This window comes from Cibotium barometz, chromosome 15, assembly GCF_041138505.1.
Source record: "Cibotium barometz isolate CiBa-2024 chromosome 15, ASM4113850v1, whole genome shotgun sequence".
Lineage (NCBI taxonomy): Eukaryota > Viridiplantae > Streptophyta > Polypodiopsida > Cyatheales > Cibotiaceae > Cibotium > Cibotium barometz.
The window spans coordinates 49000763-49020243 of record NC_141060.1 but is presented as its reverse complement, the minus strand read 5'-3'; the positions used below and the strand labels follow the sequence as shown (position 1 = coordinate 49020243).

The window sequence follows — 19481 nt, the reverse complement described above, 5'->3', positions numbered from 1 at the left end:
ATGTAGAACCTGTTACTCCTATTATTGGGAAGCTCCGGCTTCATTTGCAGGGTTATGTGGACAGCGAAGAGTTCTTCATCATGCCTTTGGATGGCTGTGATGTTTTGTTGGGGATGCCATGGTGCCACAGGGTACATGCGGTGGTGGATACTTATAATAGGACAATTACTCTGACTCATAGAGGGAAAGAGCATGTATTGGATGTAAAACTCAAAGGGGAATCTGTTCCTATTGTATCCGCTTCGGCGATTTCATCAGTAATGAAAAAGCATCTTTCCGCGTACTTGATTTATGTAAAGGATGCTCAGTATGATGAGTCTAAGTCTAATTTGTCTATGTTAGATAAGGACAGGACTGATTTCTTAAGTGGGTTTCAAGACTGTTTTTCCGAGTCATTGCCAGGAGAATTACCTCCTGAGAGGCCAGAAGATTATGCCATAGATCTGATTCCTGGTAGTACTCCACCGAATAGACCGCCGTATCATGTTAGTGCAGCCCAACAGGAAGAGATTATGAGTCAGGTGCAGGAGCTTTTGAATAAAGGGTTGATACAGCCTAGCTCATCACCCTTTTGCTCACCTGTGCTCTTAGTGCAGAAGAAGGATGGTTCTTGGCGCATGTGTATTGATTACAGGGCGCTGAACAAGAATACCATCAAGAATCGATTCCCCATACCGAGGATCGATGACATCTTGGACTGCTTACAGGGCTCCACAGTTTTCAGTCGTATTGACTTGAAAAGCGGGTATCATCAGATACGCATTAGACCCGAGGATGTGCATAAGACAGCATTCCGAACCACGTTTGGGTTGTATGAGTTCTTGGTTATGCCCTTTGGTTTGTTGACAAATGCGCCTGCCACATTTAACAGAATGATGGACAGGATTTTCAGACCTCATAGAGAGTTTGTGGGCACATTCTTTGATGATATGATTGTGCATTCACGAACTGAGGAAGAGCATAGAAGGCATTTGGCCATTGTGTTTGCAGAACTCAGAAACCAGAGGTTGGTGGTTAATGGCAAGAAGAGTGAGTTCTTTTTGCAGGAGATACATTTCTTGGGGCATATTGTGTCTGGTCATGGAGTCCGTATGGATCCAGCAAAGGTGGAAGCAATACTTAATTGGCCAGCTTTGAGGACCGTGCATGATGTACGCAGCTTTCTAGGATTGTGTTCCTATTACAGGCGTTACATACGGCACTTTGCTGAAATTGCTTCGCCTCTTCATGCTTTGACGAAGAAAGCAACTCCGTTTAGATGGGCTGATCGGGAAATTACAGCATTCAAAAAGCTCAAAAAAAAGCTTACTTCGGACCCAGTATTGGTGTTACCGGACCTCCGAAAGGCTTTTGTTGTCCAGTGTGATGCATGTGGAAGTAGCATTGGTGCAGTTCTCATGCAAGAGGGACATGTCATAGCCTATGAGAGTAGAGTTTTGCAAGATGCTGAGAAGCATTTATAGGTGTATGAGAAAGAGATGTTGGCTGTAGTTCACGCTCTTTCTACATGGAAACACTACTTGCTTGGGGCTGATTTCACTGTGCAGACAGATCATCAGACCTTGAGATATTTCCTCACGCAGACTAAGCTTTCAGAGAAGCATATGCGTTGGGCAAACTTTTTGTCAATGTTTCACTTCCAGATTGTGCATGTGGAAGGCAAAAAGAATGTAGTGGCACATGCTTTGTCACGCAAGCCACAGGTCTCTGCAGTTTCACTTGCTTATCATCATGAGCTTGATGAAATGAAAGAGCAGTATGCCCATGATGAGGACTTCAAAAGGTTGTATGATCAGATGTCTGAGGGTCAGCGGCATGAGCACTATACTCTCAGAGATGGATTTTTATTGATGCATGGCAGACTGTGTGTTACCAGGCCATTGCGACTCAAGGTTATGATTGAAAGTCATGCTCCACCGTATGCAGGTCATAGAGGTATTGACGCCACGGTCAAAGCAGTGGAGACTTTCTTTTATTGGCCAACCTTGAGAAGAGATGTTGATGCCTTTGTGAGGCAATGCATCGTATGTCAGAAGGTAAAGTTTGACCGTCAGAAGACACCAGGGTTATTACAACCTTTACCTATTCCGGATAGACCTTGGGAGAGCATTGCCATGGATTTTGTATTTGATCTTCCACGGACACAAACGGGAAATGATGGCATCTGGACTATCATATGTAGGTTCAGTAAGCAGGCTCATTTCATTCCCGTGCGGAAGACAATTAAAGTGGATCATATGGTGAAGTTGTTCATGGCGAACATCTTCAAGTATCATGGCTTGCCTACGTCTATCATTAGTGACCGTGATCCACGGATGACGAGTTTGTTTTGGAGAGGGTTGTTTGACAACATGGGTACAACTCTCAAGTTTTCATCGTCATTTCATCCACAGACAGATGGTCAGTCAGAAGAGGCTAACTCTACAGTGTTGGATCTTCTCAAGTGTTATGTGTCAGAGCACAAGCAACAATGGGAAAAGTATCTTCCTTTGGTGGAGTTTGCATATAACAACACTGTACATAGCTCGACAGGCAAGGCGCCTTTTGAGATTGTAGAAGGAGGGAAGAAGGTTCCGCCCATTTTGCACACAAAGGATAAGATCTTTGAGGCTGATCAGTATGTGGAGAGCTTGGATGAAGCTTATCGGAGAGTTAAGTTGGCCCTCCAGAAAACTCAGCAGAAGCAAAAGAAAGCCGCAGACCGTCACAGGCGTGATTTACAGTTTGCATTGGGTGATTGGGTTCTTTTACGCTTTGAAAAGGCTAGACTCAAGAAGATGAAGGGTAAAGAGCGCTTATTCCCTAAGTTGAGCATGCGATATTATGGGCCTTTTCAGGTTTTGGAAAAGATTGGTGAGGTAACCTATCGTTTGAAGTTACTAGATCACTGGAGGATTCACAATGCTTTTCACGTGAGTCTTCTTAGACCTTTCCGTGGGGATGTGCCTGAGGATGTATCAGATGAGGCTCAGCCGGAAGTTGAGGAACTTGATGAGGTTCTGATTCCAGAGCAGATACTGGCGCATAAAGAAAGGAAGGTACGAGGTAAAGTTTCCCGTCGCTATCTTGTGAAGTTCAAGAACTATTCACCGATGGATGCGAAGTGGATGGAGGAAGGTGACTTAACAGATTCACCTCAGGTTTTGCAGCTTTATCTCGATGCCTTTGAGTTAGAGCCGACTCTTATTGTGGCTCATTCAGGTTCAGCAGAGCATGGGTCTGGAGCATTACCTGATGCTCAAGAGGGGGGTAGCACCTCCACTCCCTTGATACAGACAGGCTCAGATGACATCTAGAGGTCGCTTGGTGCAGTTTTTATCTCACCCGAAGGTACTGAGGCTGACAGTACATCTGTTTATGGGACTTCTATGATATATGTGTACTAGTCACATGAGATTTTTGTGGATATGTATGGTTCACAGTGGTATACAACTTGGACTATTACTATGCCATTGGTTTGCAGTGAACGTTGATACATGTGTATGGCTTAGAGAGATTGGGACGCTGATCTTGCCATATTGTATATTTCACTTTGGATATTTTGATGCATCACCAGAATGCAATCGAGGACGCTTGCCATTTTTCAAGAGGGGGGTATGTCATGGCCCTGTGAAAATGGAACAGTACAAGTGTGGGCATGGTGGTTGCAGAGTCAGAATATTTTATGATTCACGTGGGGAGTGCCCGGACAGAGTTTAAGATGTGTGGACATCCCTAGGTGTGAAGGGGGGAAATAGAAACATTAAACTTTAATGTTTATTAAAGTTTGCCCCTAGGCCTTAGTGGCCCTAGGGAACTTATTAAAGTTTGGGGCCCTAGGGATTATTTTGGGGAAGAGGGCCACTTTTGGAGTGTTTCTCTCTCCTCTCTCTCTCTCTCTCTTCCCTTTTGGGAGTCGTGGAGCAAAAGTGAGAGTACTAGCGTGGAAAAGCAGAGGAAACTGAGGCGGCTGCTGTATCTGTGCTGTAGCTGCTGTTTTCTGCAAGCTGTGTGCTGTAACAGGCCGTACAGCAGCCGTACAACCCTGTACGACTGCAGGGACTGCTGTGGACAGAGAGGCGCAGACCTGTGGGACAGAGACAGGTGGCTGCGACTGTTGAATGCAGGCTGTACAGTGCTGTACGACTGCAAGTACAACTCTGTACTTTCTGCAGGTACAGAGTACGGCCAGTTCTAGGGCAAGTACAGGTGCTGGATAGTACTGTAGCAGACGGCGTAGGCAACCAGTAGAAAAATCCAGCAGGCGGCTACTTCTGATTCTCTGCAGAAAGACCGTACCGTCAAGTACAGGCAAGTACAATCAAGTACAATCAAGTACAGTGCTGTTTTTCAGATCTGTACTTTCAAGGACAGCATAAGAGTGAACATCAGGAGGAGGGTACAGGCAAGTACAAGCACATGTGTGAAGCAGGGTTGTGGATACAAGTGCCTGCAAGTACAGATTGGTGCTGTTGCTTCCTCCAGTGCTGTTCACGAGCTGAATTTGGTAAGCTTTGTTTCTGTTCATCTATCTCTCTTTCTACTGCTTGATGTCTGTTGCAGATATGAGTTATCTGGCCCTTTGTGAGAGGAGGGGTATGGCAGATTGACAAGGGTTGAGACAGAGTTTGGACAGCACATGTATGTTTGAGCTGAGATGATGTATCAAGCACTTGAGTTATGCCAGATGTATGCCTGGCTGGCCTGCTTAGTGATCTTGGCTGATCAGAGGGAGGCACAGTGTGTTATTTGGAGACAGAGATCTGTGTGCATAGATCCTCTGTGCTAAGAAGGATTTGTGGGCCGTCAGATTGGACATACAGGTGTAAACTCTTGGCTGATTTTTGTTGTACTCAGCCATTCATATTATTTTAATTGAATAAAGAAATACCGCAAGGGGCGCCAAGCTTTGGGGCCAACAGGTGTCGCCTTGTTTTCAGATTTGGGCACTCTAGCTCCAATCTGCTTTGTTTTCACATCTAGACTACAAGTGGACGGGTGACTGCTAGTCTACCGCACTCTGGTTTTCTATCAGAGGCGGGTTTCAAGCCTCGACTACGATCGGTGGTGCTCCCATCTCGGCTCTAATAATCTCATCCATATAATATAGAAGTACAAAATATTATATGTAGAGTGTCCTTGCACACTTGATATCCAAGGGAAAAAACCACATGGGAAAAAGTACCCTTGTGGTCAAGCCCTGTTCACACATAGCACTACCATAAGTGAGCATATGCCTACACTAATCAAGTCCAACTGGGTTCTAGAATTTTTCAGCTTCAGTTTGACTCAATTTGGAAAAGATTTGGATTAGTCTGGCTCCCTTTTTGATCTAGTTTGCTCTAGGAGAGAGGAGAGAAACATTTTTTTGAATTAAAAAACCCAAGCACACATGTGAAAAAGGCGCCTATCTCAAGAGTCTCCCTCTCCTTACCAAGGTGTCAAAAATTCATCATTTCTTCAAAATATCTCATTTTTTTACTAATATACATTAGTTTTTAACTAATAAACCTTGTACTCAGTCAACTCTTCACCTTAAGTGAGCATTTACTCATTTTTAGGTATTTTCTTTTATTCTTTGCATTTATCTCATCCTAACACTTGGATCAATCCAATTGGCCCATTGTAACCTTAATTGGACCATAATCCAAAAATTTCTGAAAATGTAAACCTTAGGATAAGGTCCTCTATAACATTTTCAATTAATTCCTAATGTACATTGGAAAGTTCATTTTGAACTTCTGATTCAAGGGAATCCATTTTAGACTTAGGAGAAATTTTGTATCCAAAGATATCTCAATTTTGAATTACCTCTCTCTAAACATTTTCTCTCTCTAGGCCATAAAAGGATAAAACAAGATCTTCTATTTCAGAGAGGGGATGATTACAAGAACAGAAGGGGAGGTTCTTACACCTTTACATCTCAAAAGCTGGAGGGAGGAATCTTACATTCACAGGTCTTGCGTTTGGCTTATTTACAGTCCCAAGTCAGTCCTTCATTCATTCTCTTCAAAGATAATAAAGCAAATACTCCTAGCAATAGGAGGCGACCCTTCAGTGGGTAATTCGGGACCCAATAAGGAGTACAGATCTATCTCTCTCCCTCATCTCTTAAAGTTTGAAGTGATAAAGGGATTGCTAAAGACTCGTGAAACTCAGGATAAAGAAGGTGGTGTGAGACTTTGTGTGACAGGACCCTTCGTTACACATAATTCCGCTGCATGTTTTTTTTTTTTTTTTTGGAAAAACGATCCTTCTATTAGTTAATGAGAAAACGCCATATGGCTACAAAGCTCACCTCGCAAGGAGGGATAAAAAACACAATGAACACCTGAGCTCCCCCCCGTGGCTGGCCGCTCTCTGGGGGGGGCTACCTAGTAATACATGATGGAGGTGAGAAAAGCCAAACTGGCGGTCTATAGTGCCAAGTGACATCCTCGTCCCTCGCGGCGGTGAGGAAAGGACCAGGCTGCCAAGTGCGGAGGAAAGCCTTGCGGCGCCCTCTCATGCGATCCGAGTGGCCCTGGAGTTTCCCCCAGTGTCCTCTCAAGGTGTGAATGATGTCCACCCAGAGGGCCTGTATGACCTCCGCCGGTGGGGTCGCCTGGTGGTCAATGGCCTCCCTGCATCGGGCTCTCCATATGTGCCAAGCCGTCATGCTGCTGATCATCTCCCATCTCTGCCCGACCCCCTCTTGAGAGGCTGCCGAAGAGAAGTCTGGTGTCAGAACCACCGCCATCGCCCTGTCAGAGACCTGGATGGTCACACTGCCAGGGACGTCCTCAAATCCAAGTGCAGGGCCGCTGTCCGTGGCCCAAGCCACCGCACCCCACGTCACCAACATCTCACCTGGTGAGCCTGCAAAAACCATCCTGAGAGCGCGCTGCCAGACCTGCTGTGCCTGTGGGCAATCCCATAAGCAGTGCCGCTGTGACTCCTGTGCATGGCCGCACCGAGGGCAGGACGCTGGGTGTCTGCCAAAAGCTAGCCAAGCCCCCACAGCCAATCCTCTATGCGCTGTGAGCCAGAGAAAAAGCGTCACCTTCCGGGGCTGAAAACTGGCCCAAAGGCGCTGCCAGAAGTCCCTAAGAAAGGCAGGAGAGAGCCCCTGTCGCCGCCAATGCTCGGCCGTTGCCGGGGTGCTCGCTATCCTGTGTCTCTGAATCCGCCGCCCCAGCCTCGCTGTGTACTGAAAGAAGGGGATGGCAGGGCTGGTAGGGGCCGAGTAGGGATCTCGCCAAAACCACTCACCTGGATCCCACTGGAGGCGAATAAGAGGCCTGCTGTCCCACGCCCATAATCTCCAAGAGCAGTCCTCCCCTATCGAGGCCGGTGAGGGGTCTACATACCACTGCCTCTGATGAAAGCCGACCACCCGTACCCTCTGAAGAATACAACCCTGGAGCCCATCCAAATCCAGTCGTGTCCTCTGGAGCTGGCCACCCTCTCCCACCTCGAAAGTGAGTGGGGAGACGCTCTCCGCTGTGCCGCAGACCGCTAGAAGGATCTCATGCCGAGTAAAGACACCCATCCACTGTGGAGGTGGAGGGTCCTGTACTGGGGTCCGCCACTCCCGGGGGATGGCTGCCTCAATGTCCTGTCTCATCAACTCTCTGCCCCTCATCCCACTGAGCCTCCTCTCCTGAACCTCTGGAGGCAACTGCTGAAAACATATCCAGTCGTCTAGGGACTGGGCCGGGCCGGAGCTCAATGGGCCCCACGACACGTGAGACCGCGAGCCAACCATATGGCCACTGGGAAGTCGAATCAAGGGGTTCCAGATCAATGGCTGCCGCAAGCGTTCCTCATCGGTGCCCGGGGGAGTCTGGAAAAGGGACGGCCTCAGATGCGCCCAGGCCCTCAGAAGGCTGGCTGCAAAACGCTCCTCGAAGCCAAGGCCCACTCCTCTGGATCGCTGCTCCGTAAAGATCCACCTGATGCTGGGGGTCCAGGGGCCGCTAAGAGAAGGAGTGCGGCTGAGCATCCTGGAAACAAGAAACTCCTTCCACGGCTCAGCGCCTGGCAGGAGACCACGAACTACCAACTTGCCAAGCAAAGCACGACTTTGGCAAATAGGATCTACAATGCCCAGGCCGCCTCTCTCCCTCGGCTGAGTGATCACAGCCCATGCCACCTTGGCCCTGGCGGGTCGCCCGTCGCCTCCGGACCAAAGAAAGTTCCTGATGAGCCTCTGCACCTGGCCAATGCACGCCCGAGAGAAGGCCCAGCAAGAAGTGATCACCCAGGCAACTGCCCCCAGGTGATGATGCGGGAGGCACCACGAGAGGTAGTGAATAGTTGCTGCCAGACCTATTGCTCTTTGGGGCAGTCCCAAAGGCAATGTCGCTCTGCGACTTGTGTAGGTGGCTGCATCTCATGCACAAAGCTAGACGACCACCAATGACCAGCCACATGCCACCTACTAAACTCTTGAGAGCAACTTGCCAAAGAAACAGAGTGACCTTTTGAGATCCAAAAGGTCAAACAGAGTGAAATGGCCAGCCACGTGCCACCTGCTAAACTCTTGTGAGCAACTTACCACATGAACAAATGACCTTTCGAGGTCGAAAGTAGTGGAGAGATGTCCTAGAAGGACCACTAGTATGCTAAAGCAGGAGACCGTCAATATCATGCATCTATATCCATCGCCCTAGCCTCGCCAAGTAGTGAAAAAAGGGTCTGGTGGGGCTCTCAGGGCTAAAGGGGTCCCACTAGATCCAGGTCAAGTGTTGGCTCTCCCAGAGCCAGAGTCTCCAGGACTTGTCTGATCTCAGCGAAACGCCTATCCTGAACCTCTTAGGGAAGCCACTTGAAACTAGTCCACTCGCCCAGAGACTCGGCGAGGCCTGAGCTGAGGGGGCCCTAGGCTATGTGAGAAGGCATGCCCAAGGGGTGGCTCCTGGGCATCCTGAAGATTCAGTTTGAGATCAACGGATGGCAGTCTCTCTCCTCGTCCAAGGCCGGGGGGAGCTACTAAAGGGCTCGCTTGAGGTGGCCCCAAGCTCTCATCAAATTGGCTCCAAATCTGTCCTTCAAAAGTAGTGCTCACGCCTTGGGGTCGGGTTTTCATGAAAATCCATCGTACACTGGGAGTCCAAAGGCCGCCAAGTGAGGGGGTCCGAGCTGAGAACCCGTCAATCAGAAAAGCCTTTCAAGGCTTACCACTAGGCAAAAGGCTTTTGACGATCAACTTGCCCAATAGGGCTCTGCTCTGCATAGCTGGGTCCATGATGCCTAGTACTCCACGTGTCCACGGTCGAGTGATCACCCTCCAAGCCACTTTGGCCCGAGCCGGCCGTCAATCCCGGCCCATAGAAAGTTCCGGATCAATCGCTAAACCTGACCATGCTCTGGAAAATGCCCAGCAAGATGTGATGTACAACATGGTGACCAGGAGCACATGATTTCCCAGACCATGTGCCAACGAGAGAGAGGCAGGCAGTGCTCTAATACAGAAGCTTCTTCCAAATGTTCAGAAGAAGCGGGGCTAGCTGCAGGTCAACTGATGTCAATCCCAAACTAACACCTGAGATCGGGGTGCCCTTGGGAATCCATTGGAATGACTCAACTAGGTGCCAAGCAGGGATGGGTCAAGATCCACCCAAAAACCACACGACTTGTGCTAGTTGATCTGAGCTCCCAAGGCTAAGCAAAAAAACTTGAAACGTAGGCAGCCATCTCATGTGTGAACTCCGAATCAAGAAGCTCGTCCTGGGATTTACTAGGGAGACGAAGACACTAGAGTCCTGTCTCCTGTGTGGAGAGAAAACTGCTCATCACCTCATCTTCTACAAAGAGGAAGAGGAAAGGGGCAAGGGGGCATCCCTATCTGACTGATCTGGAAATCGAAAACTTGTCCCCCTTGGCCCCCTAGATGAGGACCTCGGTAAGAGCTGGCAAATAAAGGGCAAAGGCAACTCTAATCCATCCAGCTGGAAGGCCCATCCTAAGCATGGTACCCTCCAAGAAATCCCAATCCACTCTGTCATAGGCCTTCAAAAAGTCCAGAAGTAGAACTACCGTGTCCTCCCTATGAAACCTGGCTGAAGTTGTCGCCACCCGAAAGTTGAAGATATTATCCAAGATGCTCCTATCCTGGATGAAGCCGGTTTAGGTGCCATGAATCAGGTCAGGGAGATGAGGCTGCATGCATCGGCTGATGGCTATGGCAAGTATTTTGTATACATTTCCTAAGAGGGTGATGGGGCAGCACTGACGAATCGCCAAACCGTCACCACCCTCCTTTGGAATCAAGTGGATCAGCCCCTCGGAGAGTCTCTCCAGCATGTGTCCTGAGGGTGGTGAAGGAAAAGAGAGGTAAACCATCCTCGCCCGGACACTTGCCCCACGGAAGGGCACGAAGTGACTCTCACAGCTAGATGACAGAGAAAGGGGAGAACAGGGCCTGGAGGTCAGGGGACTCCACCTCCTACATATGCTACCAAACTCCACCCCTCGCCGCCTCCACAGGGTGAGAGCATCTGCTCTTGAAAGGAGATCTCTAAAAAAGCCTATGGCTATGGCCCGAACCTGGGGGATCTGCCTCAATGGTACCGTTTGGGCCCCTAAACCTCCGAATCCTGTCTTGTCCATGGTGACGGCTTGCAGTCTCAAAGAAATCACGGGTGGAGTCCAAAAGGAGGCCCTGGCATGGTACCAATATTCCACCCTCCTCTCCTTGATAGAGATCGGATCTCCGTGCGGGTGGCCTCCAATCGAGACGCCACCCACGAGCTGTCTGTGGTCTGCTCTTGAACCCACGAGCTGTCTGTGGTCTGCTCTTGAAGCCTAAGCCCCTACAGAGACTCCTCTCTTGATCTCTGAACATGGTGAGTCTGTCCTGCGCTACGCTCTATAGAAGTGTGCTGATCTCCTTTGGTCCATGGTCGAGCGCTACAGCCGCCTCTCCCCGACTAAAAGCAAGGGACTCCCGAATCTCCTCAACTCTTCTGACAATCTCTGGGTCCTGGACCAAGTAATCAGGGATGCAGACACTCTCTTGACACTCTGGTCTCCGTGTGTCCTCCAGAAGGACAACTGGCGAATGGTCTGAAAACGTGGTGCCTGCGATAATACCAATCAAACCATCTCTATTGCACGCCCACTCATCCACATAAAATTTGTCAATGCACAAAAGGTTCGGTCCATGTATCCTCTGGTCTGATCTGGAGAAGCGAAGGCTCCCTGGCATGAGGCCAAACTCTGGTAAACGCCCCCTTAGGGAGAGGACCAGCTCCTCCCAAGCCGTGTACTCTTGCCCTAGGAACCTCCTCCCTTTGGTAAGATCTCCACCTGAGAACCAAGAATATGCCAAGGGAAGTGCATGCCTCACCTAGGTCCAGAACTCAGTCCACCCCACCACAATGTTGGGGCCATAAATGTTGAGGAAAACCACACAATCTTCCCCAACCCTGACAATAGTCCATTGTGCCCTCCCCTGAACAATGGTGCCTGAATCTAGCACCAATGGAAGTAACTGCTCACTGACCGAAACGCATACCCCTCCCTTGATACCCTCAAGGCCGAAGGCAGAGGACCAAAAAGCATGGCTGTCCAGGCAAGATCTTCCCGCATTTGCGGGTGTGCCCTGTCGAGAGGTGATGTTCCTACAAGAACAAGAGATCGATTAGGCCTCCTACGCAAGCTCTCTGAAGCTCCTGTAGAAGAACCCCGCTTCGGCAATGGAAGCGGGGTCCCCCCCATCCTGTGAGCATGTCAAGAGACGATCTGCATAACTAAGGATGGGAGGAGTGAGACCTGCTCCAGACACCCTCACCACGGGGGCCTTCAGGGTCGGTTTGGAGGGGGAATAGTACAATATCTGACCAGGGCCGGATGCAAGCCAGGTGATCCTTGATCCTATCCTTCCATGAAGGCCAGGGCCCAAAAATGCGTGACAATGTCAACAAGATGGCTATCTCCAGGCGTTGAGCTAGGGAGACCGCTTGAAAATGGATGGCAGAGGAAGCCAACTTGCAATGCCATTCCCTGGTGAAAGCGGCGCTGAGAGAGAAAGAGAGAACCACCACTCCACTGCCCCAGATGTGGCGGAAGACCACAAAAACACGAAGTGGCACCACACTCTCTAAGAACTCTCCCGCCTCAATCGCCAAGCATCATTGGGAGAGGAGGCTGGGCCACTGGGATCGGCTGGTCAGGAACCTCCACCATGGGCTCAGGTCCTACATCTCCTGCTCTCGCGGAGCACTCTTGTTGAGGCCTCAAGCGGGGCATCGTCTGACGCCAAGGGCACAACCGAGCAAACTGGCCCATCTGCCTACAGATGAAACACTGGCCAGGGAGACCGGTGTACTCTACCCGCTGAAGAATCGGCTCGCCCTGGAGGCTGGGTAGCACCATGATCTGCAAGTGATCGTCCGGCGGGGAAGCAATGCAGACTCTGATGGACGGGATGCCCGCTGTCCTCGCCACCACTCATGTGCCCATCTACGGGGACTCCAAAACCTGCCCTATCGACCTTCCAATCGATCGAATCAAAGGGTGATACTCCTTCCACCAAAGGCCGGGGAAGCCGGATACACCTGCCAGGGATCGGATGCAAGGTCAAAGCCACGGTGCCATCTTGCAAAGAACACCTAAGCGCTGCGTATTGCGACAGGACTCTGCTGCCTCACACGATCAGCTGCTGCAGATGAATCAAACTCCACGTGAGAGTAGCCGAACCCAAGAAAATGAATGCCGGTGATTTTTTCAGGACTCGCTGATGAGGGCTGCCTGGAGAAAATCCCGGATTTGTCCGCACACAGGGTGGCTCCCTGCGATCTTGCAAACCAAAGAAGAGACCGCAAGTGAGGATATTGTCAAAGCTAAGAGCTGGAGGTCTGCCTCTGAAAATAGGCAAGGGACAGCGGCCCCAGTCTGGGATGACCGAGCGGCTGCCATGGAGTCCTATATGGCAAAGACCAAAGGCACCTACCTCTTGCTGATGAAGAACAACCCGGAAGTAAGGCACCAATGTTCAGAAAAACGGGCGACAGAAGAGGGAGGGCTGGTGAGACGGAAAGCTCGCAAGAGGAACTAACAGGGAGTCAGGCAGCGCAAGGGGAGGCCAGGGCAATAGCGAACAGGAAGAGGAGGGCAAGGAGGCGCAATGGAGGGGACTGGGAGCGGCACACAGTCTGGTGGGCTGCACAGGGGGGCAAAAGAGAGCTGGAAGCGAAGGGGAAGGGGCAGATGTAGAGCAATGGTGGGGGATGAGGCGAAGAGGAGAAGCAGAAGGGAAAGGGAAAGGTGGGGACTGAGATGGGCGCAGGTGTGGGCAACAGGGGCAGCAGCGCGATTGAAGGCAGAAGCCGGAGATGAGGGTGGGGGAGGCGGAAGTGATGGTGAAGGTGAGGGAAGGACAGAGAGGGGGGGGGGGGGGGCGGCGATGGCATGGGCAGCAGGTGCGCAATGGGGGGAAGCTCCAGTGTGAGCTCCACAGTTCTCTTCATAATACAAGAATCTCTTCACCGAAGTGCAAACCATAAAATTGAATTTTTCCCACCATTTAATCTATTACAGCTTTGTTGTGCATGCAAGTTATTCTATAGCATGTTCTCTAGAAATACACAATTTGTTTTGCAATAAAATCCCTCTCCTATCAGATAATTTCAAATTAGAGCCAATAATCACAAAATTAACTCATGATTTCCAAAAAAATAAAAAACTCTATATAGCATTGTAGCAAGATACCAAGATCAAAAACACATTGCAATTGAGGTCAAAAGAAACTCACCACTGAGTTGTAGACATTGCAAGAATTCAGAAGGGGATCTAGAATCTGGTGATGAACCCTGATTGCAACATTAGCAAATGTGAAGGCCTTTGGAATTGTTATAGTAATCGATAAACTTGGCTCATCCAATACACGTAAGCGAGGATTTTTTGCATGATTGATCCAAAGATAAATTTTCCATCCCCCTGCCATGGCACAAAATGTGGTCTCATTGGTTTGCTTCCAGACTTCATGAGATCTCTACAAAAAAAATAATGAAATCATTATAAGTCACTAGCGATTATTCAAGTTTTTTATGATGCATTTATAAATCCCTTGTGCAAGTCATGAAATGCAATGTTCCTTCTTTTCTTAATTACACTAGTGCATGTAATATTACACCTCTCATCGAGGCAAGGAGAGAGGTGACATCCACACGTCAGAACCAAGAACGGAGAACACGCACAACATGTGATATGCATGAGCTTGAGACTGAGGAGCAATCATCCTTTGATAGCCAGCAGACTATGAGAATAGAGGCAAATTAAGAAAGGTATTTCATCCTCTTCATCGTCATAGAGGTGTGTGTCACGCTTTCTACATGAGATGAAGGGACACAATGAATAACTCAGGAAGGGACACTGGAGGAAAGAGCAGAGCCAATGTCAGACATTCTTTAGTACTTGTGTGGCGAGTGTGTCTAGGGTTCACGGTGAGGTACCCAGGTTGGAGGACCGTGGGTGGTTGGGCTAGTGTGGGTGGGCAGGCAGGCCACTATATAAGCCCGACAATGTGGACACTTATCCACATTCCTCTATGGTTGGGTGGTGACTAGAGCTCCTTGCCTTCTTTAGCTATGGTTGTGGCTACTGGATGTGACAGTAGCTCTTGTTATGGGGATTCTCCTCTTCTTGGACTACTTGTGCTGGCTCTTGAGTTTCCCCTAAAACTTTCACTAGCTTCTAGATATAATCTACATGGAATAAAAGAGGATCATGTTCTTGCACTGATTGTGAAGGTCTGACAAGTGGTGTGGCTATGAATGTAATAAATTCAATCTTTGTCACATGACTGGCTGCGTTTTGCACTTCAGAAGCAGGTTGTGGAGTCCTTGGCTGCATTTTCTGTTTTCTGCATCAGTTGAGGTGAGCTTCTTGCATGTGGAGTTGCCAGACAAGTGGCTGTACATCTCCTTCTTCCTCCACGAATCCCTACCCTTCCGGTAGGAGGTTCCCAGTGGTTTCTTGGACTGTTTTGCTGCTGTCCAGCCTCCTTTTCTCTCACGTTTGAGAGGGGGCTGATTGGTTCTGGAGCCTTGCTTCGTTGGAAAGCACTTGAGAGAAGTCTTTGAGAGCTAAGATCTGTGTTTCTTGTCGCTGTGGATATGGCTCCCCCCTGTACGAACAAGGATGACAAGTTGAAAGGACCCAACTATGCCCATTGGAAGCTTCAAATGCGGATCTGGTTCATCCACAAGGGTTTGTGGGATATTGTTCAGGGCACTGAGAGGAAGCCCGAGCGTCCTCAAAACTCTAGGAGGTGGACTCAGGATCAAGAGGATGAATTCGTTGCAGAATTACAAGACTGGGAGAAACGGGACTAGAAGGCGCATTCAATGCTTGTGTGAACCATCACAGAGGAGGTCTCACCAGCCATGCAAACTCTCACCAGTGCTCATCAGGTATGGTCTAAATTGGAGGATCTCTTTGCTCGAGATTCGTTGATTCGGGCAATTACCTTGCAAGGGCAGCTCTACCGTTTGTTATTCCCTCAAGGTAGTTCCATGCAGTCGTTCCTCATGAAGGCCAAGGTTATCCCCATTACTGGCTATGGTTGCTGCTTTGTCCTCTGCTTAGCTAGCTGCACTTATCCTCACCAAGGTTCCCCCGGACTATGATGTGATTTCTCGATCTTTGCGGTGCTAGGTCACATCCACTCAATTGGATTTTGATGATCTTAGCTCCCTACTATTGGAGGAAGAGTTCGTCCTCGTCTCACAAGGTAAGTTGAAGGTGTCAGTCAATAGTTCTAACCACGCACTTTCCTCAGTTCAGAAGAAAGGTCGGAGTCGCTGCTTCTCTTGCGGAAAAGAGGACATTTGTCCAAGGATTGTTTGTCCAAGGATTGTTTGTCCAAGAAGAAGGACAAGACCAAGGGCAAGGCTTTATCTCAGAGAAAGAGCAAAGACACGACACACGACAATGATACAGATTCTAGTACCACTGCTAGGGCTCTCACGGCGCTTCCGGCTCAGGAGGACCCAAATGGTGTACTTCTCTAGTACACATGCAGTCCCCCCCCCCATGTGCTGCCAACCAGAGGAGGCTTGTGGGCGGGAGAGGAGATTGATTGCAGCTCCACTTACTGGTGCATGGGAACCGTGATTCGGAGTTCCAAGCATTAGACATCTGGCAGGACATGGTTATCTTTTACGTAGAAGAGATTATGAAATGGATCTGTTCTTCCGAGTTCATTGTTTGAGGCTTTTGGGACGTGATGTGTCCAGTGTTGGGGATTATGGGCGCGGTGTGTCCAGCGGCTCATCATCTATTCTCGGAGTTCACTGCACACTTGTGTGGGAATTTGTGGCCAAGCAAAGTTCCTTGTTGTTCGCGATGGCATTTTGTTTCGAGAAAACAGGTTGGTGGGTGCTCTCTCCGAGGTGATTCCAGTATTCGCGGTGATGGAGGGTCCATGGTTGCATCTTCATCGGCTTATCTTCTTCCGACTCTTGCACACTATGAGCTGCAGAGGGGGTGTTAGAATTTATGCATCTCACTGTTTTGGGGTTGTACCTTTTTTAGGGTATTTTATGTATTTTCTCCCTGTGTAGTAGGTCATGAGCTGGTTGGCCTATTTTAGAGCAGTCAGCCAGGTCATATATTCACTATATAAGGGGTCCTCCCGATTTCTCACTTTTCATCCAATCCCTTGCACAAGTTCAACATTCTCTTGCTGACCAATTGCCATTGCAAAGCTTTAAGCTAATATAAAAGGTGATCTTGTCCACAAGCTCTCTCTACTCTCTCGTCTTGTTTATGCTTCCACCTGTGCATTCTCCAACACTTACTCAGTTCTGGCCATTGGCATGGATGGAGGTGGGTGGCTCTAGCCACAAGGATCAGGGAGGAGGGCTGACCGACAGCAGCAAGAGGGCTGGCTGGACCAGAAAACGCAGCCATTGAATGGGACTGATCTGCAGCCAGGAGGAGCTATGGAAAACGCAAGGCATAGAAGAGATGGCGGGTAGATTTGCAGTAGATGGAGCAGCTTGAACCTAAGCGAGTGATACCATGTTGGAGAATGCACAGGTGGAAGCATAAACAAGACAAGGGAGAGAGTAGAGAGAGCTTGTGGACGATCACCTTTTATATTAGCTTGAAGCTTACAAAGGCAATTGGCCAGTAAGAGAATGTTGAACTTGTGCAAGGGATTGGATGAAAAGTGAGCAATGCGGAGGACTCCTTATATAGTGAATATATGACCTGGTTGACTGCTCTAAAATAGGCCGACCAGCTCATGACCTACTACACAGGGAGAAAATACATAAAATACCCTAAAATAGGTACAACCCCAAAACACTGAGATGCATAAATTCTAACAGTGAGCACATCGGTGATACGTAGATCATGCAGATGGTGTGAGAGCTCTATGGCCTGTCCATGTATAGCGGCAGACACCAACTCCGTCTCCAATCCATCCCCGCCGCTACACTTAGAGGGCTGGAGAAAATCATCACACTAGTCTCTTGGTTGGAAGGCATGGAGTGATGCAAAACCACACAAATGTGAATGGGGGTCACCATCTCCTCAAAGATGCCCACTCCCTCGACGGGTAGGCATCGGAAGAAGTTGTAGTCAACTGGCTGCCCATAAAACCCGCACGAAAAGGGGGGGGAGGGGGGGGATTCCGATGAAGCCAGGGCGGAGGGAGCCGAAGTTGAAGATGGGGGCGGCGGGGAGGGGTGATGCGGGGGGCGGGGGGCAGGGGGCAGGGGTGGGGGCGGGGGCTACGAATCGTGAGGTCGGGCCCGCTAGAGGCTCTAGAGGCTTAGAGGGCCTCGAGGGAATCTGGATGCCTGGAGTGGGATCATGACAAGGCAACAGTCTCCATAAAGGGTCCGCCTATGGTGGTTCCACCTCGAACCGGCAATCTGCCAATCTCCTACATTGAGATTCTCCAGGGGCCGAAACTTGGTGCTCTGAGTTCTGGGGGGCAGGGTCCCCGTCTCCCCCCTGATGAGAAGCTGAGCTAGGAGCATGTGGGCCGCCCCCGGGGGGGGTGGGGGGGACCTCCTGGACTGATGGCGTGGACAAGCTCCTGCAAGATGTCCCATTTCGCAGCAAATGAAGCATTGGCCTGGGATGTTACATGCACTGAGCTTGATCGTGATAACGCACAACAGGGCCTTCTTTATACCTTTATGTGGTGAGAATCTTTAGCATCAACTTTAGAGAGGAGAGAGAGAGAGAGAGAGAGAAGAGAATGAGAATGTAGAAGACGACATAGTATCGGGTCCCAATACCCACTGAAGGGCCCCCCCCCTACAAGCAGGAGTATTTGCTTATATTATTATTTGGAGAAATGTTGTACAATGCTGAGTACAAGTGATATGAATGCCCAACGCAAGGATGAGGAAGACCATACGTAAACTGAGTATCCACCTAGTCCAAGGCTGTGCTGAAGACTCTTCTGGCCACTGATGCAAGTCCAGATAGCTGTAGGACTGCACATATGCTGGCTGAATGTCAAGAGGAGCTTCCTTGTTGCCTGGAGTTGATAGGATGCTGCAAACTTTCTGTACTTTGTTGAATACCTGAATGACTGAAGTGGGACTGAGGCGCACGCTTTTATATGTTCTACCACTGCTGGTTGGCTGCTGCAAATGATCAGTCAGCCTGCAGAAGATCTCCACGACTACATTAATGAGCAGTCGCTGCTGAAAATCCCCATCGGCCGGTTGTAAAAGCCCACAACTAGCATACTGCCCAGTTGGCTGCTGTAGGGCTGGTCGGGTGCTGGCCAACTGGCCCCCTAAGCCACATGGGCTGGCCGACTTCATGGCAAAGGCATAGATGCCCTTTGCAAGGCCAGCCCAAGTGGACTGCCTTGGGGCTGGCCTTAGGGCTGGCCCCTTCTAATGCAATGGTCCTAGACATGCCTACACATGCATCTAATGCTAGGGCAGACAGCTAAATGCTTCTTTATGATGCTTGACTGACCTCTAAAGCTTAGACACTGACCTACATAGCTCGTGCCTGACTGTCTTGGACTGAGGGCTCACAATGGGGTCATGGCGTACAACAAATAATCCTAGAAAAGGTTCTACTTCTATATAAATGCTGCACTGATGATCATGCCAGTGTGTCACTGTGTACCCCAATGCAAGGTGCACATGACAGGGGAGGCCCAAGTACTCCACTCTTTGTAAATAGGAGCTCCACGGAGGCAAGGAAGCGATATGACATGAGGAACGAACTCTAGAGATGTATGCAGATACAAAGTGAGGGCATCCGTGCCGTCCGAGCTAGAATTGAAGCGGCCGTGGGAGGGGATTCCATCACTCTTCCGATAACACCACCTATCACCGGGAGGAGGGGAAGGTATTCCTTCCTCAAACCATGAAAGCAAACTGTCACATGAGATGCCAACCAGAGGGTCGAAGCCGTGCTGCCACTTCGCAAAGGCGGCTTGGGCCGTGCGTAGTGCGATGGGGCTCACCTGCATGACTCTGTTTGATGCTCGAATCAAACCCGACCTCGTAGTATCCATGCCCCAAAGGATG

General features: G+C 49.6%; 1 protein-coding gene across 1 annotated transcript in view; it reads right to left on the bottom strand.

The window, feature by feature from the left end:
• LOC147631402 (uncharacterized) overlaps window positions 1-19481 on the bottom strand; it is a 166436-nt gene that overhangs the window by 91496 nt on the left and 55459 nt on the right. Inside the window, exon 7 of the mRNA XM_086809182.1 lies at window positions 13718-13957. Coding sequence (XP_086665308.1) covers window positions 13718-13957 — 240 coding nt within the window. The remainder of the gene's footprint in view (window positions 1-13717; window positions 13958-19481) is intronic.